Here is a 26,513-nt window from a genome sequence, read left to right as displayed (position 1 = left end):
AAAATATATGATTTGGACTTTAAATGTCTTTTACACACAGATCTACAGCACATCACCTCAGATAGCCGTATATGACAATTACAGTAAGGAGATTGACAGTTTATATTATATGGCCCTGACTTCTTGAAACCCACCTGCAGCACATATTATTTACTTCCTTATTTATTTCAGTACAGACTAGTCACATTTCACTACTCTAAAATTAAACAAGCAAACACTTTTGTTGTAAACAATGTGTTAACACTATTTAAATGATTGGTCTTGTGGCAATGGTTTATTTGGAGTTTTTCTTCATATAGCCATGACTAGAGCCGAGCCCATCTGTGGAATGTGCATGTTACCATGTTTGTGTCACATTTCACAGTGCATATGAAACACTTCACAACAAACATATTGCTTTTCAAGCTTCTGAATTTACTTTACATCAGCAACCTACGGTATGTAATACAACTTTGATGTTATAGTCAGAAGTAACAATCATTACTATGTTATTTCTCATACAGATAAAGTACTGTAGACTGGTAAAGATAGCATAACGTAAGAAACCCTTTCAGCTCTATTCTGTGAAATGATGCCATACTATCCATTGTCAATATAAAATAAATACATACATCTATAGTTCATTATTGTAAACATTTAAACAGAGGGGAACATACAGCTACTGTAATGCACCTTGACTGAGAAGAATCTGTTTAAAAACTGCATACACGCTGTTAGAGTCATTGGCTTCAGTTCAGTACATATACAGCATTAATAAGCCTGCAGTCTGGAAGCAGTAGAGATGTGTTTTTAGTATGTCTTTGTTCACAGTGGTCCCTTTATGACCTCTCACACGCAGTCTACTTTCACTTGGTTGTTGTTGGTTATTAAAGGGGATGGCTTGACTCTCTCCGCAGCGTCGTTGGAACTGTCAGGGAACAACAACGTCACAGTGCAAAGCGAGACAACTATCCGTTTGTACTCCCTCCGGAAGTTCTGGTTGAGCAGTCCATAGACGATGGCATTAAGGCAGCTGTTGAAGTAGGCCATGAAATAGCTGAACACGAACAGCCACTCTGGAATCATGGGTATTACTGCGGCGGGGTTGACGGCCACTGCCAGTCCGATGAAGTTCAGCGGTGCCCAGCACACAGCAAACAGGACGAACACCACAAACATGGTGACAAAGTTCCTCACGTCATGCGGCGTGAGCCTAGGCCTGAACTCGGGCTTCACCCTCCGCCTCACCTGGATAACCAGGATCCAGATCCTCAGGTAGCAGTAGGTGACGATCATGATGGGCAGGATGAAGTGGAAGAAGACCACGGCGATGGTGTACGCTGAATTGGCCGACTGGACGAACGTACATGAATACACCCTGGGATCGTACTGCAGCGAGCCCACAAAGAAGTTGGGCACCAGGGCCACCACAGTCAACAGCCAGATGAGCAGGACATAACACAGGGAGTTCTTGTCACTGTACAGCTTGTGGTATTTAAGACTGTGACATATATAGCAGTAGCGGTTGATTGCGATGCCGGTGATATTGAAGATGGAGCCGATGACGCTGAGTCCCATAAGGAAGCCGCTAACCTGACAGTGAATGAAGCCCAGGTTCCAGCCATTGTTGAAGATGGAGGAGAGGACCAGAGGGTAGGGGTAGAAGGCCACCACCAGGTCTGCTACAGCCAGGCTCACCACAAACACGTTGCCTGGAAAACAAAGGAACGCTCTGTTTATTTATAATATCCTAATATCCTTATCTGAAAGGATCAACATCTTATACCCCTCGAAACCAGTACTGTTTTGATATTTCAGCTGTGTACAAGTGCATGTTGATTCCCAACGCTTTCATTTAGGATTTGAAATGACATAAAAAATAAATCAATGGATCATATTCCCCAGTCTATATTCCCCAATAATAAAAGGTTGACTGAAATGGAATGACCTTTACTGCTCTCTCTCTCTTAGAGGGGATTTAACCACACATGGTGCTGAATCTCTGGGAAAAGTTGATCTCCTGCTTGCCCCCCCCTCCACACAAACACACACACACACACACACACACACACACACACACACACACACACACACACACACACACACACACACACACACACACACACACACACACACACACACACACACACACACACACACACACACACGTCATTCGAGCTATTATGATCAAATAAATGTCTTAGGCTAGGTCATAAATGGCACCTTATTTCCTGTACCCTATTCTTTATGGTAGTGCACTCTAGTGCACTATATAGGGATTAGGGCGCCATTTTGGACGCCACCATATTATAACCTGTCCACTGGTGACCTGGACTGGAACTTGTTTTGCTATGTCTAGCCTCATTAATGCTAATCCTGGGTGACAGTGTGCCTCTCTGTTAGCAATGGTTTGGAACCATGACGCACTGTGGGGAATACATTTATAAAAGGTCCCAAAATGTGAGCTATGCCCTAGTCCCCTTAAACTCAACTCTGGATCTCGAAGCCAGTTCCACTGCCTTTTTTAATTGTTCCCTTCAAATCAGGGACTGATTTAGACCTGGGACACCAGGTGGGTGCAATTAATTATCAGGTAGAACAGAAAACCAGCAGGCTCCGGACCTAGTAGGGTAAGAGTTGAATACCCCTGGCTAGTCTTGGCTCAGACTATTGGCTCTATTGCAGAATTACTAGTCTTAATATAGCTACTGTACTAGCTAGTCTTCATAGTGTTGAGAACTGTTATGACCAGTCTGTGGTGACCAGCCTGTGGTGACCAGCTTACAGGAATGTCTCTTTGAACAACTCCACTTATTCATTGTGGTTTCAAAAACAACAATGTTAATTTGTTCAAGTAGGAGTAACTAGATCTCCAACCTACAACATATGATATAAGAATATGACATTTTTGGAAATTGAACTCAAATGTTACTGCTGGCAATGTCATAAGAATCTTCCCCACCACCGCCCCCCATAAAGGCCATAAATCCATGCACTATGGTTATATTTATAGAATGTGCAATGTAGGTCAAGTTACCAAAAATGCAAACATTTAGTATGCTGGAAAGGGTCCACCCTGATGGTCATTGTAAAGCAATGCATTTCCTTCTCCATCTACATTACCTTGCATGCATCCTCCATATGCGCCATTGAGCTAGCTCATCATTTACAATTGGAAAAGTAAATGGGAAAAGGAGTTTGAAGTTTCCTGACCTGTCTGTTGTTTTTGCTTTTTTTTTTACTCCATAACTTGAAAGCCCTGATCTCTAAAATAATTTGAATATGTCAGGCTTGAAAATTCGTTCAGCCATTTTGGCACATTGACTCACTACCCAAACCACACTCAACTGGTTTCTAGTGGTAAGAAATGTCATGTGATCACCTTTTGCCATCTAGTGGACGATCTGGGAATCAGTTGGGGGATATATTTACATCAATGGATAGGTAGAATAGGTACTTCAGCTTTCTCCTCATGTGTATATCATTCCTGTAAGATGACAAATAAAGGCATGGCATGTTGGACAGGCCTTGCACTTTTAAAATTGCTCTTCCTATGTGAATTTGTGCATGTTTAGAGCGTCACCATCAACCACCACATTCACCCACCCACATCAACCCCCACATCAACACGTACATCAACCATCCCACATCAAACCTCCAACTTCAACCCGCCCACATCAAACCCCCCCATCAAACCCCACAGCAAGCCCCCCACATAAACCCCCACATCAATCCCCACATCAACCCCCAACATCAACCCCCTCCATATAAACCCCCTCACATCAACATCAAAGCTCCACATATCAAGCCCCATATCAATTTCCCCAATCAACACCCACATCAACCCCCAAATTAACCCCCCACATCAACTCACATACCAACCCCAGACATCAACCCCCACATTGACATCAAAGCTCCACATATCAACCCCCATATCAACCACTAAACATCAACCCCCATATCAACCCCCCTACATAAACCGTCCCCACATCAACCCCCCCACATCAACCCCTCCACATCAACCCCCATATCAACCACTAAACATCAACCCCCATATCAACCCCCCTACATAAACCGTCCCCACATCAACCCCCCCACATCAACCCCCTATCAACCCGTCTACATCAGCCCCCACATCAACCCCCAAATAATCCCCCCACATCAACCCCTCCACATCCCCCCTCCAACATCAAGCCCCCCACATCAACCCCCCAACATCAATCCCCAAATCAATTCCCCAAATCAAACACCCCACACCCACCCCCACATCAACCTCTCCAAATTAACCCCACTACATCAACCCACACATCAACCCCCCAAATAAACACTCCCATATCAACCCCCACATCAACCCACTCCACATCAAGCCCCTTCACAACAACCCCCACATCAACCTTCTCCACATCACCCCCCCACCTCAGCCCCCTCATCAACCCCCCACATCAACCCCTCACATCAACCCCCCACATCAGCCCCCTCATCAAACCCCGCATCAACCCCTCTACATAAACGCCCCCAACATCAACCTCCACATCAACCCCTCACATCAATCCCCCCAACATCAACCCCCCACATCAACTCCCCCTCATCTACCCCTCACATCAATCCCCCCACCTCAGCCCCCACATCAACCCCCCACATCAACCCCTCCACATAAACGCCCCCAACATCAACCTCTACAGCAACCACCATATCAACCCCCCCACATCAACCCTGCTACCTCTATCCCTCCACAGCAACTCCCCCACATCAACCACTCCATATCAACCCCCCCACATAAAAGCCTCAACATCAACCCCCCCCCACATCAACTCCCCCACATCAACCCCCCACATCAACCCTGCTGCATCTACCACTCCACAGCAACTCCCCCACATCAACCCTCCCACATCAACCCCCCCACATCAACGCCCCCCACATCGACCCCCCCACATCAATACCCCCACATCACCCCCCACATCAAACCTGCTACATCAACCACTCCATATCAACCCCCCCACATAAAAGCCCCAACATCAACCCCCCCACATCAACCCCCCACATCAACCCCTCACATCAACCCCCCACATCAACCCCTCACATCAACCCCCCCACCTCAGCCCCCTCACCAACCCCCCCACATCAACCCCTTACATCAACCTCCACATTAACCACCACATCAACCCCCCACATTATCCCCCCACATCAACCCTGCTACATCTACCACTCCCCATCAACCTCCCCACATCAACCCCCACATCAATCCCCCCACATCACCCCTGCTACATCTACCACTCCCCATCCACCTCCCCACATCACCTCCCCACATCAACCCTGCTACATCGACCACTCCATATCAGCCCCCCACATAAAACCCCCAACATAAAACCCCCCAACATAAACCCCCCCACATCAACACCCCCACGTCAACCCCCCACGTCAGCCCCCTCATCTAACCCCCCACATCACCCCCCCACATCACCCCCCCATATCAACCCTGCTACATCAACCACTCCATATCTACACCCCCACATACCCCCCCCCCCACATCAACCCCCCCCCCCCCAAATCAACCCCCCACATCAATCCCCCCACCTCAGCCCCCTCATCAACCACCCATCAACCTCCCCAACATCAACCCCTGAACTGGCTTGTTGGAAAGGTTGCATCCTATGACAGTGCCACGTTGACAGTCAATGAGCTCTTCAGTAAGGCAATTCTATTGTCAATGTTTGTCTATGGAGATTGCATGGCTGTGTGCTCAATTTTATACACCTGTCAGCAACGGGTGTGGCTGAAATAGCCGAATCCACTAATTTGAAGGTGTGTCCACATACTTTTGTATAGTGTATACACACATAATTTGAACTACTGGTCATCTCTGCTTCATGCTCTACCATGATGAAGAAGACTCATACTCTCAAACATCTACCATGATGAAGAAGACTCATACTCTCAAACATCTACCATGATGAAGAAGACTCATACTCTCAAACTTCAAACAGACCAAAACAAATACCATGCTATAACTCTGCAGTTGCTTTGCTACAGATACAGTATATAACAAAACATTTCTACAACATGGTTAAACAAGTGCCATGATACAGAATATGATGTCTTCGAACCTCCTGCGGAGACATTCTAGATGTATTTTCCCTCAAATTCATGAGGGATTGTTTTGTTTGGAAATAATCACAAAATATTTGACATCTTTATGATACATTACTTTGGAAATAATCATTCAATGTTTTATGTCTTTTTGATACATTACTTTGGAAAGAATCCTTAAATGTTTTACATCTTCATGATAAATGATATAACTTGGATTTAATGATCAGTTTTCCTCATTTGACAACCTCTTTTTGACGCTGCAGGGAAAGTGAGTGAAAGAGAGGCTTAGGGCTGGGTTCAATCTGTACCGCGGAAGTATCGTTTAAGATCTGCATTAAAATGTAATGGTAATTTCTGATTAAGTCGACATATGCAGCGTTTACTGTGATAGCAGTCTCCACGAACGTGGGATCATTGCCTTTACATTTAAATCGAGCTTTAACGCGGATAAACAAACATAACAAAAATATATAGAAATAAAAACGAAGAAATGTTGGAAACAGTATTTATATACAAAGTACAAAATCCAATGGCAAAAATGATGGAATTGCAAGAAATTAACACCCATAATAACAAAGCAAAAACAGTTTTTCATAAATGTTTGCACATTCATAAAAAAAAGAAAACAGAAATTTTACATGTACATAAGTATTCAGACCCTTTACTCAGTACTTTGTTGAAGCACATTTGGCAGCGATTACAACCTTGAGTCTTCTTGGGTATGACGCTACAAGCTTGGCACACCTGTATTTGGTGGGTTTCTCCCATTCTTCTCTGCAGATCCTCTAAAGCTCTGTCAGGCTGGATGGGGCATGTCGCTGCACAGCTATTTTCAGGTCTCTCCAGAAATGTTCGATCGGGTTCAAGTCCAGGCTCTGGCTGGGCCACTGAAAGACATTCAGAGACTTGTTCCAAAGTCGCTCCTGCGTTGTCTTGGCTATGTGCTTAGAGTGTTTGTCCTTACGGAAGGTGAACCTTCCAACACCCCAGTCTGAGGTCCTAAGAGCTCTGGAGCAGGTTTTCATAAAAAAACTCTTTAATTTGCTCTGTTCATCTTTCCCTCGATCCTGACTAGTCTCCCAGTTCCGGCTGCTGAAAAACATCCCCACAGCATGATGCTGCCACCACCATGCTTCACCTTAGGGATGGTGCCAGCTTTCCTCCAGACCTACCGCTTGGCATCCAGGCCAAAGATTTCAATCTTGGTTTGATCAGACCAGAGAATCTTGTTTCTCATGGTCTGAGAGTCCTTTAGGTGCCTTTTGGCTAACTCCAAGCTGGCTGTCATGTTCCTTTTACTGAGGAGTGTCTTCTGTCTGGCCACCTCAGCCCCCACATCAACCCCCCACATCAACCCCTCCACATAAACGCCCCCAACATCAACCACATCAACCACTCCATATCAACCTCCCCACATAAACCCCCCCACATCAACCCCTCACATTAACCCCTCACATCAACCCCCCCACCTCAGCCCCCTCATCAACCCCCCCACATCAACCCCTTACATCAACCTCCACATTAACCCCCCACATTATCCCCCCACATCAACCCTGCTACATCTACCACTCCCCATCAACCTCCCCACATCAACCCCTTTTGGCTAACTCCAAGCTGGCTGTCATGTGCCTTTTACTGAGGAGTGTCTTCTGTCTGGCCACTACCATAAAGGCCTGATTGGTGGAGTGCTTCAGAGATAGTTGTCCTTCTGGAAGGTTCTCCCATCACCACAAAGGAACTCTGGAGCTCTGTCAGAGTGACCATCGGGTTCCTGGTCTTCTCCCTGACCAAGGCCCTTCTCTCCCTGATTGCTCAGTTTGGCCGGACGGCCAGCTCTAGGTAGAGTCTTGGTGGTTCCAAACGTCCTCCATTTAAGAATGAGGAGACCTTCAATGCTGCAGAAGTTTTTGGTACCCTTCCCCAGATCTGTGCCTCAACACAACCCTGTCTCGCAGCTATACCTTCAACCTCATTGATTGTTTTTTGCTCTGACATGCACTGAGAACTGTGGGACCTTATATAGACTGGTGTGAGACTTTCCAAATCATGTCCAATCAATTGAATTTACCACAGGTGGACTCCAATCAAGTTGTAGAAACATTTCAAGGATGATCAATGGGAACAGGGTGCACCTGAGCTCAATTTCGAGTGTCATAGCAAAGGGTCTGAATACTTATGTAAATAAGGTATTTCTGTTTTTTATTTGTAATGAATTTGCCAAAAAATTACTGTTTTTGCTTTGTCATTATGGGGTATTGTGTGTAGATTGTTGAGTACAATTCTTTATTTATTAATCAATTTTAGAATAAGGCTGTAAAGTAACAAAATGTGGAAAAGGGTAAGGGGTCTGAATACTTTCTGAATGCACTGTAAATATGTGAATGGTGTGTATGGAGAGTACGGGCACCATGTGAATAGAAAGGGTGTTTACAGCAGTAGTTATATAGGATGAGCCTTGACTAGAATACAGTATATACATATGAAGTGGGTTAAACAGTATGTAAACATTATTAAAGTGACCAGTGTTCCATGACTATGTACATAGGGCAGCAGTCTCTAAGGTACAGGGTAGAGTACCTGGTGCTAGCAACAGTGTCTAAGGTTCAGGGCAGGGTGCTGCTAGTGATGACTATTTATTAACAGTCTGATGGCCTGGAGATAGAAGCTGTTTATCAGTCTCTTGGTCCCAGATTTGATGCACCTGTACTGTCTCCACCTTCTAGATGGTAACGAGGTGAACAGGCCATGGCTCTGGTGGCTGAGGTCCTTGATGATCTTCTTGGCCTTCCTGTGACACTGGGTGCTGTAGTTAGGCAGTGAGCCCCCCGGTGATGCATTGGTTGTGACCAAACCACCCCCTGGAGAGCCCTGCGGTTGCGTGTGGTACAGTTGCCGTACCATGCGGTGCTACAGGATCTGTAGAAGTTCGTGAGGGTCTTAGAAGATGTCCAGCGGAACAGCAGTAATCTCGTCAACATAACAATCACTCTCAACATTCAGCAGAGCCTAAATCATTCATTTAGAAATACAGTACCAGTCAAAAGTTTGGACACACCTACTCATTCCAGGGTTTTCTTTATGCTAAGAGTGTGCAAAGCTGTCATCAAGGCAAAGGGTGGCTACTTTGAAGAATCTCAATATATAGAATATATTTAGATTTGTTTAACACTTTTTTGGTTACTACATGATTCCATATGTGTTATTTCATAGTTTTGATGTCTTCACTATTATTCTACAATGTAGAAAATAGTAAAAATAAAGAAAAACCCTTGAATGAGTAGGTGTGTCCAAACTTTTGACTGGTACTGTACATGTTATTCAATCATTGCACCTACACTGCCCGCGCACGTCAACGAGCATCTTCGTAGCCAGGCACTAAAATAGAACTTGGTTCTTTTTGTGCAGCTTGACGCGTTGCAAGTCCCGCCTCTCCCATCTCCTCATTGGTTTTTAGGAGCATATACCAACGTGCCATCTTCTCATTGGGTTTTAGGAGCATATACCCACGTGGGTGATTGAAAGATGAAGTGAGGTTCACACTCAGTCCAGTTGATGGTAGTAATGCACCTTAAAGTTGGTTGCTAACCGCCATATGAAGTCAGAAGAAGAAGCCTGAAGGAGGAGAGATTACTAGAAACGAACTCGGTTTACCCTCTTATCTGTGGATTAATTGTCGGCGTAGATGACCTTGTGCATTTCAGGTAAAATAACAACCCAATGTTTATATCCCAGGACAAATTAGCTAGCAACAGCAAGCTAGCTAGCTAAATTGCAATACATTTTTAATGCTTTTCGACCTGTCCGCAAATGAATACAATTGGTTCAGAGTTCGTTTTGATATTTCAACATGTGTGTCCTGATCACATCTGGTGTGGGTGGACAAAATAAACATGCACGTGGACGCACGCGCACGAGCAGTCTGATCAGCATGTCAGCCTCAACAGTTTTGGCCCCAGGACACTGCAGGCCTGCCAGACTAATCATAATGCATTGTATCCCTAACAGATGCATCACATATACTGTACTTAACTACTTACTTGTTCTTCTTGTACTGTGGAGACAAGATAGTTCATAGATTAGAGTCATTATACGTTTTTTGGTCAATTTGCATGAAAAAACAGGAACAATAATAAGAAATCAATAGTAGTGGGACAAAAACTATAATCTATAATAATCATACGGAATAAGATGCAACAGTTTGACAGAGAGCTCTACTCTACACTACACTGCTCTGCTCTACACTACTCTGATCTGCTCTACACTACTATGCTCTACACTACTCTGCTCTACACTACAACGCTCTGCTCTACACTACTCTAATCTGCTCTACACTACAACGCTCTGCTCTACTCTACACTGCTCTGCTCTACACTACTCTAATCTGCTCTACACTACAACGCTCTGCTCTACTCTAATCTGCTCTACACTACTATGCTCTACACTACTCTGCTCTACACTACTCTGCTCTACACTACTACGCTCTGCTCTACACTACTCTGCTCTACACTACTCTAATCTGCTCTACACTACTATGCTCTACACTACTCTACACTACTCTGCTCTACACTACTACGCTCTGCTCTACTCTACACTACTCTGCTCTGCTCTACACTACTCTAATCTGCTCTACACTACAACGCTCTGCTCTACTCTAATCTGCTCTACACTACTATGCTCTACACTACTCTACACTACTCTGCTCTACACTACTACGCTCTGCTCTACTCTACACTACTCTGCTCTACACTGCTCTACTGTACTCTGCTCTACTCAACACTACTCTGCTCTGCTCTACTCTACACTACTCTGCTCTACACTACTCTGCTCTACACTACTCTGCTCTACACTGCTCTGCTCTACACTACTCTGCTCTGCTCTACTCTACACTACTCTGCTCTACACTACTCTGCTCTACACTGCTCTGCTGTACTCTGCTCTACTCTACACTACTCTGCTCTGCTCTACACTACTACGCTCTGCTCTACTCTGCTCTACACTACTCTACTCTGCTCTACACTACTCTGCTCTACACTGCTCTGCTGTACTCTGCTCTGCTGTACACTACTACGCTCTGCTCTACTCTACACTGCTCTACTCTACACTACTCTACTCTGCTCTACACTACTCTGCTCTACACTGCTCTGCTGTACTCTGCTCTGCTCTACACTACTCTGCTCTACTCTACACTACTCTGCTCTGCTCTACACTACTACGCTCTGCTCTACTCTACACTACTCTGCTCTACACTACTCTGCTCTACACTGCTCTGCTGTACTCTGCTCTACTCTACTCTGCTCTACTCTACTCTGCTCTACTCTACTCTACTCTGCTCTACACTACTCTGCTCTACACTACTCTATGCTATAGTCTACTCTGCTCTACTTTGCTGTACTTTACTCTACAGGACTCTGTTATACTCTACACTACTCTGCTCTACACTACTCTATGCTATACTCTACTCTGCTGTACTTTACTCTACAGGACTCTGTTATACTCTACACTACTCTGCTCTACACTACTCTATGCTATACTCTACTCTGCTGTACTTTACTCTACACAACTCTGTTATACTCTACTCTATGCTGTACTTTACTCTACTCTGCTCTACACTACACTACTCTACTTTTCTCTGCTATAACTCTGCTCTACACTACACTACTCTACTCTATTCTGCTCTACACTACACTACTCTGCTCTGTTTACTCTACTCTGCTCTACACTACACTACTCTGCTCTACTCTATTCTGCTCTACACTACACTACTCTAATTGTCTCTGCTCTACACTACACTACTCTGCTCTGTTTACACTACTCTGCTCTACTCTATTCTGCTCTACACTACTCTACTTTTCTCTGCTCTACACTACACTACTCTGCTCTACTCTATTCTGCTCTACACTACTCTACTTTTCTCTGCTCTACACTACTCTGCTCTACTTTTCTCTGCTCTACTCAGATACTTTTGTGTTTTGTTGTTTTGCTCAGTTCTGCTAACTTGATCTCAAATGACATGTAACATTTCCAAGGTCTCTCCCTTGGTTGTGGCGTTGTATACAGGGGAACAGCAGAACCTTAAGCTGCATATTAGTTCCAGAAGCGGACGGTGGGTGAGATGAGCTGATGCATTGGTTATTGGCAGAGTGACGCTGTAGTTACCCAGGGTGTGTTAAGATCATTCTTACCAAGCAGCCCATGCTGACTAATGCAAACAGACAGTGGTGGCACAGTATACAGAGTCTCACGAGCTGCATTTGTTTAATAGAAAAAAGAGACAGTGAGAGGAGCGACTGTGGCGTGTCATTCAGGAACAATGAGAGTGCAATTAGGTTCTAAATACATGCTTGGTTTGTTGCTTTGTTGGAGATATTATGTGGCTGTGGCAGGGTGTGTGTTTTGAGTCTAGTGGGAGGGAGTGTCTGCTCTGGTCATTACGTATTCCTCTGTGGACCAGGGGGACAGTTTCACAGCACACTGGACAAACAGAATGAACAGGAGGCTAATGGGAGTGTAGGTGGGTAGGGGGGAGGCCCCAGAACATACAGTAGATACTGGAGGAAGAGATGGTGGTGGAGACGATAGCGGTACATACCAACTACCTTATATGGTGTATCTTTAGAATGAAACATCACAGGCCAAAGTAAAGAAAGTGCCTAAAAAACCCAAAACAAAGACCTACTCATCCTGAGAAAATAACATTGTCTTATAAGGTCTCATTCAGTTAATGAAGTGTAGCTGTCCAGATGGGAAATACTGCTGGACCTTACCTCCAGATCTAATGTCACATGGCCACGGGATCGATGAATGAATCAATGAAATACATGCAAAGACACAAGAACAAAACCATAATGACCTCTACCACTCCTTGTCTCTCATATGCAGAGAAAGAGAGAGAATTTGTGAATATTTATTAGGATCCCCATTAGCTAACGCCGTAACGCCAGCTAATCGTCCTGGGGTCCAACACCAATTAACAAGACATTACAAACAATTACAAATGATGACTTTACAAACATTTAACAAGTAGATAATACAGACAATTAAAATACCTGACAGGAAACACATTTAACATTCAGTTGATACTTCTATTTCCTGTCCAGTCATATGGTCTATCTCATTAGACGTTCTTTTATTTTTTTCTTGAGGGTGGATTTACTTTTTGCCTGAGAAATATGGATTGGTAAAGAGTTCCATTCAGCTATGGCTCTATATAAAACTGTAGATTTAAGACGATTTGTCCTTGGCTTGGGTTGTCTTAGATGGCCTGAATTTACCTGTCTAGTTTGGTGGTTATGCATGTTTAATTTTTTTATTTAACCTTTATACAGATAGAGCAATGAAGAGCTAATATGGCAGCCCTGTTTTGGGTGATTTTGAGCTTTAAATTTTTTTTTTGCTGCAGATGACCATATAACTGGACAATACTCTAAGTGTGATAGGACCAGGGATTGACCATATAACTGGACAGTACTCTAAGTGTGATAGGATCAGGGATTGACCATATAACTGGACAGTACTCTAAGTGTGATGGGACCAGGGATTGACCATATAACTGGACAGTACTGTAAGTGTGATAGGACCAGGGATTGACCATATAACTAGACAGTACTCTAAGTGTGATAGGACCAGGGATTGACCATATAACTGGACAGTACTCTAAGTGTGATAGGACCAGGGATTGACCATATAACTGGACAGTACTCTAAGTGTGATAGGACCAGGGATTGACCATATAACTGGACAGTACTCTAAGTGTGATAGGACCAGGGATTGACCATATAACTGGACAGTACTCTAAGTGTGATAGGACCAGGGATTGACCATATAACCGGACAGTACTCTAAGTGTGATGGGACCAGGGATTGACCATATAACTGGACAGTACTGTAAGTGTGATAGGACCAGGGATTGACCATATAACTAGACAGTACTCTAAGTGTGATAGGACCAGGGATTGACCATATAACTGGACAGTACTCTAAGTGTGATAGGACCAGGGATTGACCATATAACTGGACAGTGCTCTAAGTGTGATAGGACCAGGGATTGACCATATAACTGGACAGTACTCTAAGTGTGATAGGACCAGGGATTGACCATATAACTGGACAGTACTCTAAGTGTGATAGGACCAGGGATTGACCATATAACTGGACAGTACTCTAAGTGTGATAGGACCAGGGATTGACCATATAACTGGACAGTACTCTAAGTGTGATAGGACCAGGGATTGACCATATAACTGGACAGTACTCTAAGTGTGATAGGACCAGGGATTGACCATATAACTGGACAGTACTCTAAGTGTGATAGGACCAGGGATTGACCATATAACTGGACAGTACTCTAAGTGTGATAGGACCAGGGATTGACCATATAACTGGACAGTACTCTAGGTGTGATAGGACCAGGGATTGACCATATAACCTTACAGACAGTACTCTTAAGTGTGATAGGACCAGGGATTGAATCACCTGATTCAGAGTGCTAGATGTTACATACTCTGAACATTTTCTTGTAACAGCAATTCCCTTACCCATCTTAATAACAATATTATCTATGTGTTCTGACCATGATAAAGCTGCATCCAACATGACGACTAGTAGTTTCGTTTCCCCCCTTGCTCTACATGCATTCTATTCATCAACAAATTCAATTGGGGATCATCAGCAAGCATATATCTTGAACCAAATACAATACATTTATTTTTAGAAATGTTCAACACCAATTTGTTCATATCAACCCACCATTCTTAGTTCACTACTCAGTACATTGTGTAGCGCATTACATTCGGATGCTGCGCTATACATTGTAGAGTCATCAGCATACATTAAACCTCTTGCTTTGTTCATTGCTGAAAGTAAATCATTAGTAAAGATAGAGGAGAAAAGTGGGCCTAGGCAGCTTCCTTGAGGAACACCACAGTGTATATCTTTACTTTTTGAAAAGCTACCATTAAAGAACACTTTTGCCTTCTCCTGGATAGATAGATTTCCATCCAGGATAGAACTGCAGACTTAAAACCATAACGTTTGAGTTTATCTAGTGACAGTTCATGATCAATTACATCAAAAGCAGCACTGAAATCTAGCAACACTGCACCAACTAACTTCCTGTCATCCATACTCTTTAACCAATCATCTGTCATTTGTGCTGAGGCCGTACTCGTAGAATGCTCTTCTTTGCATGCTGGAAACCCGTTAGCAGATCATTACATGAGAAATAATCCTTGATTTGTACGGTTAAAATCTTTTCCAATAATTTACTGAACACAGGCAGCAAGCTTATAGGACGACTATTAGGACCAGTGAATGCAGATTTTTTATCCTTAGGTAGTGGAATAACCTTTGACTCTTTCCAGACTTCTGGGCACACCCCATACATGAAGCACTTATTAAAAATATAGATATTTGGTTAGCTGTAACTGTAAGCAATTTGGCGTCCAGATGATCTGTACCAGGTGACTTGTCATCAGAAAGAGACAACAGCATCCTTTCTACTTGGTGAAATTCTAACCTGCATTGCCTCTCCTTCATGATACAATATGTTATAAGGGTATATGACATGGAGCCATCAGCTGGAATCATAGCATTCCTGGACTTTCCACTTTGCCTGTAAAATATGAATTAAAGTAGTTTGCGATGTCGTTTGGTTTTGTAATAAATATAGCCTCTGATTCAACAAAAGAGCTGGTGTCACGTTCCTGACCTATTGTTCCTTTTTCTTTTATTTATTTAGTTGGTCAGGGCGTGAGTTGGGGTGGGTTGTCTTTGTGTGTTTTGTCTAGTTTAGGGTGTGTGTATTATTTAGGGGGTTTTGTAGTATGTATGGGGTTGTGTTCAGTGTAGGTGTTTAGGAAAGTCTATGGTTGCCTGATTTGGTTCTCAATCAGAGACAGCTGTTTATTGTTGTCTCTGATTGGGAGCCATATTTAAGGCAGCCATAGGCTTTAGGTGGTTGTGGGTAATTGTCTATGTTCTATGTTGCATGTGTGCACTTAGTTCAGGTTTAGCTTCACGTTTGTTTTGTTCATTTTGTAAGTGTTTGTTTTTTCCTTCATTAAAAGAAGATGTATTTTTCACGCGCTGCGCCTTGGTCCTCTCTCTCTTATCAAGACGATCGTGACAGCTGGACATGTTCGAATTCCTTCCCATAATCACGTTCAACGTTCTCCACAGTTATTTTCATCACCCTTTACTTCATACATTTTGAAACAAACTTAGTGACATTTCAGGATCATCCTTAGTACACACTTCTAACCATTGCACATTCTTAATCTCATCCACAAATGAGTCCTGATTGAACCCTCTGTAGGACCTGTGGTAGATTCCCTTAGGGCCAGCCTTGGGTATTTTAGTTTTCCTAGGGAGTGAGTCCTGAGTGAACCCTCTGTAGGACCTGTGGTAGATTACCTTAGGGCCAGCCTTTGGTATTTTAGTTTTCCTAGTGAGTGAGTCCTGATTGAACCCTCTGTAGGACCTGTGGTAGATTACCTTAGGGCCAGCCTTTGGTATTTTAGTTTTCCTAGTGAGTGAGTCCTGATTGAACCCTCTGTAGGACCTGTGGTAGATTCCCTTAGGGCCAGCCTTGGGTATTTTAGTTTTCCTAGTGAGTGAGTCCTGATTGAACCCTCTGTAGGACCTGTGGTAGATTCCCTTAGGGCCAGCCTTGGGTATTTTAGTTTTCCTAGTGAGTGAGTCCTGATTGAACCCTCTGTAGGACCTGCAGTAGATTACCTTAGGGCGAGTCTTGGGTATTTTAGTTTTCCTAGTGAGTGCAACCAAGTTATGATCACTGCAACCTAGTGCCACTGATACAGCTTTAGAACAATCTTGGCACTGACGGAAACATGGATTACCACTGATAACACTGCTACTCCTACTGCTCTCTCCTCGTCTGCCCACGTGTTCTCGCACACCCCGAGAGCTTCTGGTCAGCGGGGTGGTGGCACTGGGATCCTCATCTCTCCCAAGTGGACATTCTCTCTTTCTCCCCTGACCCATCTGTCTATCGCCTCCTTTGAATTCCATGCTGTCACAGTTACCAGCCCTTTCAAGCTTAACATCCTTATCATTTATCGCCCTCCAGGTTCCCTTGGAGAGTTCATCAATGAGCTTGACGCCCTGATAAGTTCCTTTCCTGAGGATGGCTCACCTCTCACAGTTCTGGGTGACTTTAACCTCCCCACGTCTACCTTTGACTCATTCCTCTCTGCCTCCTTCTTTCCACTCCTCTCCTCTTTTGACCTCACCCTCTCACCTTCCCCCCCTACTCACAAGGCAGGCAATACGCTTGACCTCATCTTTACTAGATGCTGTTCTTCCACTAATCTCATTGCAACTCCCCTCCAAGTCTCCGACCACTACCTTGTATCCTTTTCCCTCTCGCTCTCATCCAACACTTCCCACACTGCCCCTACTCGGATGGTATCGCGCCGTCCCAACCTTCGCTCTCTCTCCCCCGCTACTCTCTCCTCTTCCATCCTATCATCTCTTCCCTCTGCTCAAACCTTCTCCAACCTATCTCCTGATTCTGCCTCCTCAACCCTCCTCTCCTCCCTTTCTGCATCCTTTGACTCTCTATGTCCCCTATCCTCCAGGCCGGCTCGGTCCTCCCCTCCTGCTCCGTGGCTCGACGACTCATTGCGAGCTCACAGAACAGGGCTCCGGGCAGCCGAGCGGAAATGGAGGAAAACTCGCCTCCCTGCGGACCTGGCATCCTTTCACTCCCTCCTCTCTACATTCTCCTCTTCTGTCTCTGCTGCTAAAGCCAATTTCTACCACTCTAAATTCCAAGCATCTGCCTCTAACCCTAGGAAGCTCTTTGCCACCTTCTCCTCCCTCCTGAATCCTCCTCCCCCTCCTCCCCCCTCCTCCCTCTCTGCTGATGACTTCGTCAACCATTTTGAAAAGAAGGTCGACGACATCCGATCCTCGTTTGCTAAGTCAAACGACACCGCTGGTTCTGCTCACACTGCCCTACCCTGTGCTTTGACCTCTTTTTCCCCTCTCTCTCCAGATGAAATCTCGCGTCTTGTGACGGCCGGCCGCCCAACAACCTGCCCGCTTGACCCTATCCCCTCCTCTCTTCTCCAGACCATTTCCGGAGACCTTCTCCCTTACCTCACCTCGCTCATCAACTCATCCTTGACCGCTGGCTACGTCCCTTCCGTCTTCAAGAGAGCGAGAGTTGCACCCCTTCTGAAAAAACCTACACTCGATCCCTCCGATGTCAACAACTACAGACCAGTATCCCTTCTTTCTTTTCTCTCCAAAACTCTTGAACGTGCCGTCCTTGGCCAGCTCTCCTGCTATCTCTCTCAGAATGACCTTCTTGATCCAAATCAGTCAGGTTTCAAGACTAGTCATTTAACTGAGACTGCTCTTCTCTGTGTCACGGAGGCGCTCCGCACTGCTAAAGCTAACTCTCTCTCCTCTGCTCTCATCCTTCTAGACCTATCGGCTGCCGTTGATACTGTGAACCATCAGATCCTCCTCTCCACCCTCTCCGAGCTGGGCATCTCCGGCGCGGCCCACGCTTGGATTGCGTCCTACCTGACAGGTCGCTCCTACCAGGTGGCGTGGCGAGAATCTGTCTCCGCACCACGTGCTCTCACCACTGGTGTCCCCCAGGGCTCTGTTCTAGGCCCTCTCCTATTCTCGCTATACACCAAGTCACTTGGCTCTGTCATATTCTCACATGGTCTCTCCTATCATTGCTATGCAGGCGACACACAATTAATCTTCTCCTTTCCCCCCTCTGATAACCAGGTGGTGAATCGCATCTCTGCATGTCTGGCAGACATATCAGTGTGGATGACGGATCACCACCTCAAGCTGAACCTCGGCAAGACGGAGCTGCTCTTCCTCCCGGGGAAGGACTGCCCGTTCCATGATCTCGCCATCACGGTTGACAACTCCATTGTGTCCTCCTCCCAGAGTGCTAAGAACCTTGGCGTGATCCTGGACAACACCCTGTCGTTCTCAACTAACATCAAGGCGGTGGCCCGTTCCTGTAGGTTCATGCTCTACAACATTCGCAGAGTACGACCCTGCCTCACGCAGGAAGCGGCGCAGGTCCTAATCCAGGCACTTGTCATCTCCCGTCTGGATTACTGCAACTCGCTGTTGGCTGGGCTCCCTGCCTATGCCATTAAACCCCTACAACTCATCCAGAACGCCGCAGCCCGTCTGGTGTTCAACTTTCCTAAGTTCTCTCACGTCACCCCGCTCCTCCGCTCTCTCCACTGGCTTCCAGTTGAAGCTCGCATCCGCTACAAGACCATGGTGCTTGCCTACGGAGCTGTGAGGGGAACGGCACCTCCGTACCTTCAGGGTCTGATCAGGCCCTACACCCAAACAAGGGCACTGCGTTCATCCACCTCTGGCCTGCTCGCCTCCCTACCTCTGAGGAAGTACAGTTCCCGCTCAGCCCAGTCAAAACTGTTCGCTGCTCTGGCACCCCAATGGTGGAACAAACTCCCTCACGACGCCAGGTCAGCGGAGTCAATCACCACCTTCCGGAGACACCTGAAACCCCACCTCTTTAAGGAATACCTAGGATAGGATAAAGTAATCCTTCTAACCCCCCCCCCCCCCCCTTAAAAGAGTTAGATGCACTATTGTAAAGTGGTTGTTCCACTGGATATCATAAGGTGAATGCACCAATTTGTAAGTCGCTCTGGATAAGAGCGTCTGCTAAATGACTTAAATGTAAATGTAAATAATCCATATTCATATCTCCCCAAAAATATATTTCCCTATTTTCATCAGATACCTTATCCAACATTTCACAAAGTACATCAAGATATTTCACATCAGCACTAGGTGGCCTATAGCAGCAACCAACTAGTATTGGTTTCAAATGTGGTCAATGCACCTGTACCCATAGCGCCTATAATCTATTCAACATTAAGTCTTTACGTTGTTTTGCTGGAATATGATTCTGGATGTAAACTCCACCCACACATCTATTTCGGTCCCTCCTGAAAAGATTGTCTCCATGTATAGAGATCTCAGCATCCTCAAAAAAAGAGTCCATGTGAGTCTCTCATATTGCCAATACATGAATATTGTTTGACTGCACTAGACAGCATATTTCATGTATTTTGTTCCTTAAACTGCATATATTCAGGTGAGGGGGGGGGGGGCTAGAAAGAGAGAGGGAGAGCGAAAGAGTAAAAGAGAGAGTGAGAGGTATGGGAGACAGAGAGTGATAGAGAGACAGACAGACAGAGACAGAAAAAGGAAAGGTATGGGAGACAGAGAGAGAGCGAGGGAGACAGACAGACAGAGAGGGAGAGCAAGGCTTGGGGGGGAGAGCGAGGCGTGGGGAGAGAGACCGAGGCGTGGGGAGAGAGAGGTGTGGGAGGCAGAGAGCGAGCGAGGCATGGGAGAGAGAGAGGGAGAGAGAGAGAGCGAGGCGTGGGGAGAGAGAGTGAGGCGTGGGGAGAGAGAGAGGCGTGGGAGGCAGAGAGAGAGAGAGAGAGCGAGGTGTGGGAGGCAGAGAGAGGGAGGCATTGGGAGAGAGAGCGAGGCGTGGGGGAGAGAGAAGGAGAGCGAGAGGGAAGCATTGGGAGAGAAAGCGAGGCATGGGGAGAGAGAGCGAGGCGTGGGGGAGAGAGAGAGGCGTGGGGAGAGAGACCGAGGCGTGGGGAGAGAGAGGACGAGGCGTGGGGGAGAGAGGAGAGAGAGAGAGCGAGGCGTGGGGAGAGACCGAGACGTGGGTAGAGAGAGCGAGGTGTGGGAAGAGAGAGAGCGAGGCGTGGGAGGCAGAGAGAGAGCGAGGCGTGGGAGGCAGAGAGAGAGCGAGGCGTGGGAGGCAGAGAGAGAGCGAGGCGTGGGAAGAGAAGGGGGCGAGGCGTGGGAGGCAGAGAGAGAGCGAGGCGTGGGAGGCAGAGAGAGAGCGAGGCGTGGGAAGAGAGAGAGCGAGGCGTTGGAGGCAGAGAGAGAGCGAGGCGTGGGAGGCAGAGAGAGGGAGAGAGAGGGAGACATTGGGAGAGAGAGAGCGATGCGTGGGAGGCAGAGAGAGAGCGAGGTGTGGGAGGCAGAGAGAGAGCGAGGTGTGGGAGGCAGAGAGAGAGCGAGGCATGGGAAGAGAGAGAGCGAGGCGTGGGAGGCAGAGAGAGAGCGAGGCGTGGGAGGCAGAGAGAGAGCGAGGCATGGGAAGAGAGAGAGCGAGGTGTGGGAAGAGAGAGAGCGATGCGTGGGAGGCAGAGAGAGAGCGAGGCGTGGGAAGAGAGAGAGCGAGGCGTGGGAAGAGAGAGAGCGATGCGTGGGAGGCAGAGAGAGAGCGAGGCGTGGGAAGAGAGAGAGCGAGGCGTGGGAAGAGAGAGAGCGAGGCGTGGGAAGAGAGAGAGCGATGCGTGGGAGGCAGAGAGAGAGCAAGGCGTGGGAGGCAGAGAGAGAGCGAGGTGTGGGAAGAGAGAGAGCGATGCGTGGGAGGCAGAGAGAGAGCGAGGCGTGGGAGGCAGAGAGAGGGAGAGAGAGAGGGAGATATTGGGAGAGAGACCGAGGCGTGGGGGAGAGAGAGGGGAGGCATTGGGAGAAAGAGCGAGGCATGGGATGAGAGAGCGAGGCGCGGGGGAGGGAGAGAGGCATGGGGGAGAGAGAGAGGCGTGAAAAAAGAGAGAGGGAGAGACGTGGGGGAGGGAGAGAGAGACATGGAGGAGAGAGAGAGATGTGGAGAGAGAGACATTTGCAATAATTTAATTTCCAAAGCAAAGTTTTTTTAAACACGAGGCTACTACTGCACTAAATTTACAAACACTTCTAAAATTGCTGACAATAATTTTTACAATATCAGAAAATATTTAGCTGACTTTAAAAGGGCAATTCAGTTTGCTCCGTGCTTATCAGTACGTTATATTTAAGCACTTAACTTTATGGTAATTGGCAACAATTTATATTCAGTCCAGGTAAGTACTGTATAAGCTTTGGTTGCATATATATTAGGGATCATAGCATTGAACTGGACTCACCTGGTCAGTCTATGTGATGGAGAGAGCTGGTGTTTCTAATGCTTTGTCCACTCAGTGTCCAGGAGTCACAGTCAGAGTTAACAGCATGTAGGCTCTAGAATGCATTATGCACATATACTGTATATTCTCCTGAATAAATAAACCATAAAGTGACTATATTTATATCTAAACGTTATGTTATAAAGCACTCATGAATAATCTGGTGGCTGCCATTCCCTCCATTCCCTCAGATTAAAGAATGCAATATGAATACATTTATAGATTAAACTGTGACTGTACTTTGTAGCAAAGGTGATTCCCCAGGCCAGACATCCTGTCTAACTGGCAGAGGAGGAGGGTACCAGAAGGTTTGGTGGTAGCACCAGCGATATCCCCTCCACGAACATGACACAAGAGAAACTATCTGCTGGGTCCGATGTTGCTTGTTAAGATGTTGCTCGTTCGGAGGTCTTTATCCCGTTTTCTTTTGTTCTATTATGCGTGTATTGTTATTGTATTGCTGACTGTTGGAGCTACAAACAGAAACATTTTGCTGCACCTGCAATAACATGTGTACGCGACCAATACATTTAGATTTTATTGATCTGTTTGATAATGAGCCAATTACCTGCTGCTGCTAAAAATAATAGCCTAAGCAGCAATATGATTGTGTTCCACTCATGTGGTAACCTAAGGTTCCAACAATGAAGGTTAACTCAAATGAAAAGGACTTCATGGAATAAAATAACAGCATCTCTACAGAATAAATGTTGGTTTTACAACTAGGGTTGCAATCTTTCAGGAACTTTCAATAAATTACCTGTTTTACCAGAAATCCCCCAACCAAGATTTCTGAAAAACCAGGGAATTTATTGAAAGTTCTCGGAATTTTGCAACCCTAATCATGACACTTACAGCACTACAGTACCTGCACCTATGCCAGTCAATGTTGCTCTTTTGTAAAGTGATTTTTAATCTAGAGGATCATTAAGTTGCCACTTGAGCCCCCACAACAACACACACCTCTCTGTATAATGCAGTGTGACCGTACACCGCAGCTAGCCTGTTTCACACATCATTCATATCTTCTCTGTGATGTAGAACAGAATAAGGTTACAGTAATGAGGATAAATCTACTCTGTGATCAATGTTCCCTCTAAGCTGCGCACACGGGCGCACAGCTCCCCCGGGACTGCCGTGCAGAAGAAATATCAGCCTGCACAGAGAATCATGAGATTGAACTTCACTTAACTTTCTAGAGTTTTCCCCATTAGTTAGCACTATCAATGTTTCCTTTTACTGTGGGAATTGTGATCGATTCAACGCAATATTAGCCACTTTCAATGCAACATACAAAAACAAAATGCAATAACCAATCAAAGCTGCAGGAGGCATATATGCAAATAGACCATTGCCATATATGGATCTGTGGCCATTCACTTTGAACTGGACTGTGTTTACAGCATACGCATAAGAGCTGCATGTAGCCAGGTGTGCACATTTGTTCATATCCTTTGCTAGATAGTGAGTTATTATATAGGCAGAGGGTAGCATAATTTATCTGATTCTCTGTAATAATGGTATGGGAATAATAATGCATTTTATTTTGTAAAGTGTTTTTTGCATCAAACAACAGAACAACATTTTCAGTCACCTCCTTATCTGAAGAACAAGTGGATAAACCGGTTAATCTCAAGCCCTGTATGTTTTTTTCCCAAAAGTCTCATGGAATGTTACCTGACTGATATAACAGCTAAAATGTTAAAATGTTATGGGATGCATGTTCTCCATTGTAGGCCTACCAACCACTCTGGTAGGCCTACATTCTGATAGAATAGCAACAGCAGCCTACCAGCCACTCTGGTAGGCCTACATTCTGATAGAATAGCTACAGTAGCCTACCAGCCACTCTGGTAGGCCTACATTCTGATAGAATAGCTACAGTAGCCTACCAGCCACTCTGGTAGGCCTACATTCTGTTAGAATAGCTACAGTAGCCTACCAGCCACTCTGGTAGGCCTACATTCTGATAGAATAGCTACAGCAGCCTACTTGACCACTGTTCAAACTGGAACTTAAAGCGGGTACAGCTTCAGTGTTCACAGTAAACGCATGCTGGAAGTTGCACAGAACTTTCACAAGGTTCAAGTTTGCGCTCAGCAGACCTAACATTTTCTCAGTACCAACATTTTTTTGAGGGAACATTGTCTGTGATGCTGAATGGAATGAGGTTACAGTAATGAGGAAAGATTTTCTCTGTGATGCTGAACAGAATGAGGTTACAGTAATGAGGAAAGATTTTCTCTGTGATGCTGAACAGAATGAGGTTACAGTAATGAGGAAAGATTTTCTCTGTGATGCTGAACAGAATGAGGTTACAGTAATGATGATAGATTTTCTCTGTGATGCTGAACAGAATGAGGTTACAGTAATGATGATAGATTTTCTCTGTGATGTTGAACATCACAGAACATCGGGCTCCCGAATGGCACAGTGGTCTAAGACACTGCATCTCAGTGCAAGAGGCGTCACTGCAATACCTGGTTCGAATCTTGGCTACATCACATCTGGCCGTGATTGAGAGTCCCAGACGGCGGTGCACAATTGACCCAGCGTCGTCCGGGTTTGGCCAGGGTAGGCCGTCATTATAAATAAGAATTTGTTCTTAACTGACTTGCCTAGTTCAATAAATAAAAATATTTAAAACATGAGGATAGATCTGCTCTGTGATGCTGACCAGAATGAGGTTACAGTAATGAGGATAGATCTACTATGTGATGCTGAACAGAATGAGGTTACAGTAATGAGGATAGATCTACTATGTGATGCTGAACAGAATGAGGTTACAGTAATGAGGATAGATATTCTCTGTGATGCTGAACAGAATGAGGTTACAGTAATGAGGATAGATATTCTCTGTGATGCTGAACAGAATGAGGTTACAGTAATGAGGATAGATCTACTATGTGATGCTGAACGGAATGAGGTTACAGTAATGAGGATAGATGTTCTCTGTGATGCTGAACAGAATGAGGTTACAGGAATGAGGATAGATATTCTCTGTGATGCTGAACAGAATGAGGTTACAGTAATGAGGATAGATATTCTCTGTGATGCTGAACAGAATTGGGTTACAGTAATGAGGATAGATCTACTCTGTGATGCTGAACAGAATGAGGTTACAATAATGAGAAGAGAATGAAAGGTCACTCTGAATCAGATATCATATTAACATGGCATAAGCCATGGCAAAATGTGAAGAATTTGAGAAAAGTTGCTTTAAAACTGCAACATTTTCTCTACACCCCATTGTAAAATGTGTACCATTGCAGGAAATTAATTTAAGAACGTAAAGGAGGTACACACCAAGGTACACACTTGGTCCTATCACACTTAGAGTACTGTGATACACGCCTGGTCAGAAATTTGGCCATGATTACTACAAGTTTAGATAGCTGGGTAGACTAATTTACCAATCTAATTTATTTTTGCTGACATGGCTAATTGAGTGACTGTAAGTGACTGACATAACAAGAGGAACACTGCTGATGAAATTGCACCTTGTGTATTCTACTATTCTAACGCTCAACAGTTCAACAGACCCCGACTGAGTTCCTAAGAGAGGGTCTGTCGAGGGCCCTCTGCGACCGCCTATGTCGCTTATGCCCAGGGCAATGCCCAGTAATGCTCTCATAAGCTTGTACTTATGCAGAATACAGATGTAGGATCTTAATTTGAGCCAGTTTGCTAAAGCAAGAAAATAATCCTGCAGCAACAGGAAGTGTGAGTTATGTGAATTATAATGAATTTACTTTTTTGTTGGGGTTGCTACATTTTTCGTAAGAGAACATCATGTCTGAAATATCAAAGTGGAAATTACAAACTTCAGAAGCCTTTTTAAACCTTAAATACACAACAAGTTTTTAATTTCCTGCATTACTGGAAAGTTCTCCTGCAACAGGGTGATACAACTAACAAATTAAGATAGACAAATAAGTTTCCTTTTGTTGTAAAAGACTACAGCAAATGGCAGTATGCTTTTCAAAATACATACGTTTTATTGGGTTAGGCTACTTTGACTTACCTGCGTTTCTGAGTTTTTTGTTTCTGTACACGGAGATAATGACCAAGAGGTTGCCCAAAATATCAACGACAATGGTGAAAATCAGAAAGCATCCCAAAGTTGTCGCAACCCATGGAGGGCGATTCAGGGTAGTGTCGTGGGGATCCACTGAAGAACCGTTCGTCAGACCGCTTTCATTTCTTATCATTTTATCGTATCTCTTCACCTTCTCCCAGTCTCGTAATACATCTCAGGTTTGCGCTCCATATTAGCCGTCTTTGCTAAACTGAAACTTCTATTTCACCTGCTGTAGCTTGGTCCTCTTCTGAGTGCCCAAGTTCAATTATTCTGCCACTACACGCAGTTACACTTTTATAGCCCTGCATCATCTTCCATCACTTTGCGCGTCTGTCACATTCCACGGCA

At 45.2% G+C, this 26,513-nt stretch overlaps 1 protein-coding gene across 1 annotated transcript; it reads right to left on the bottom strand.

Moving 5' to 3' along the window:
- Window positions 1-255: 255 nt before the first annotated feature.
- Window positions 256-26,513, bottom strand: mtnr1ab (melatonin receptor 1A b). The gene is made up of 2 exons (XM_055888520.1): window positions 26,109-26,513; window positions 256-1,691 (listed from the first exon to the last, which is right to left on the bottom strand). The coding sequence occupies exons 1-2, from the start codon at window positions 26,293-26,295 to the stop codon at window positions 829-831; spliced, it is 1,050 nt and encodes a 349-aa protein (XP_055744495.1). The 5' UTR covers window positions 26,296-26,513; the 3' UTR covers window positions 256-828.

The sequence above is a fragment of the Salvelinus fontinalis genome, chromosome 29 (assembly GCF_029448725.1).
Source record: "Salvelinus fontinalis isolate EN_2023a chromosome 29, ASM2944872v1, whole genome shotgun sequence".
Taxonomy (NCBI): Eukaryota; Metazoa; Chordata; class Actinopteri; order Salmoniformes; family Salmonidae; genus Salvelinus; species Salvelinus fontinalis.
The sequence above is the reverse complement of the archived record's forward strand: the minus strand, read 5'-3'. Positions and strand labels throughout refer to the sequence as shown.

Bases quoted from the DNA above. Each gene is read 5' to 3' on its own strand.
- mtnr1ab (XM_055888520.1), bottom strand. From the start codon at position 26,295: ATGATAAGAAATGAAAGCGGTCTGACGAACGGTTCTTCAGTGGATCCC. The intron at 1,692-26,108 runs GTAAGTCAAAGT...TTTGTTTTCCAG, and splicing joins CAAAAAACTCAGAAACGCAG to GCAACGTGTTTGTGGTGAGC.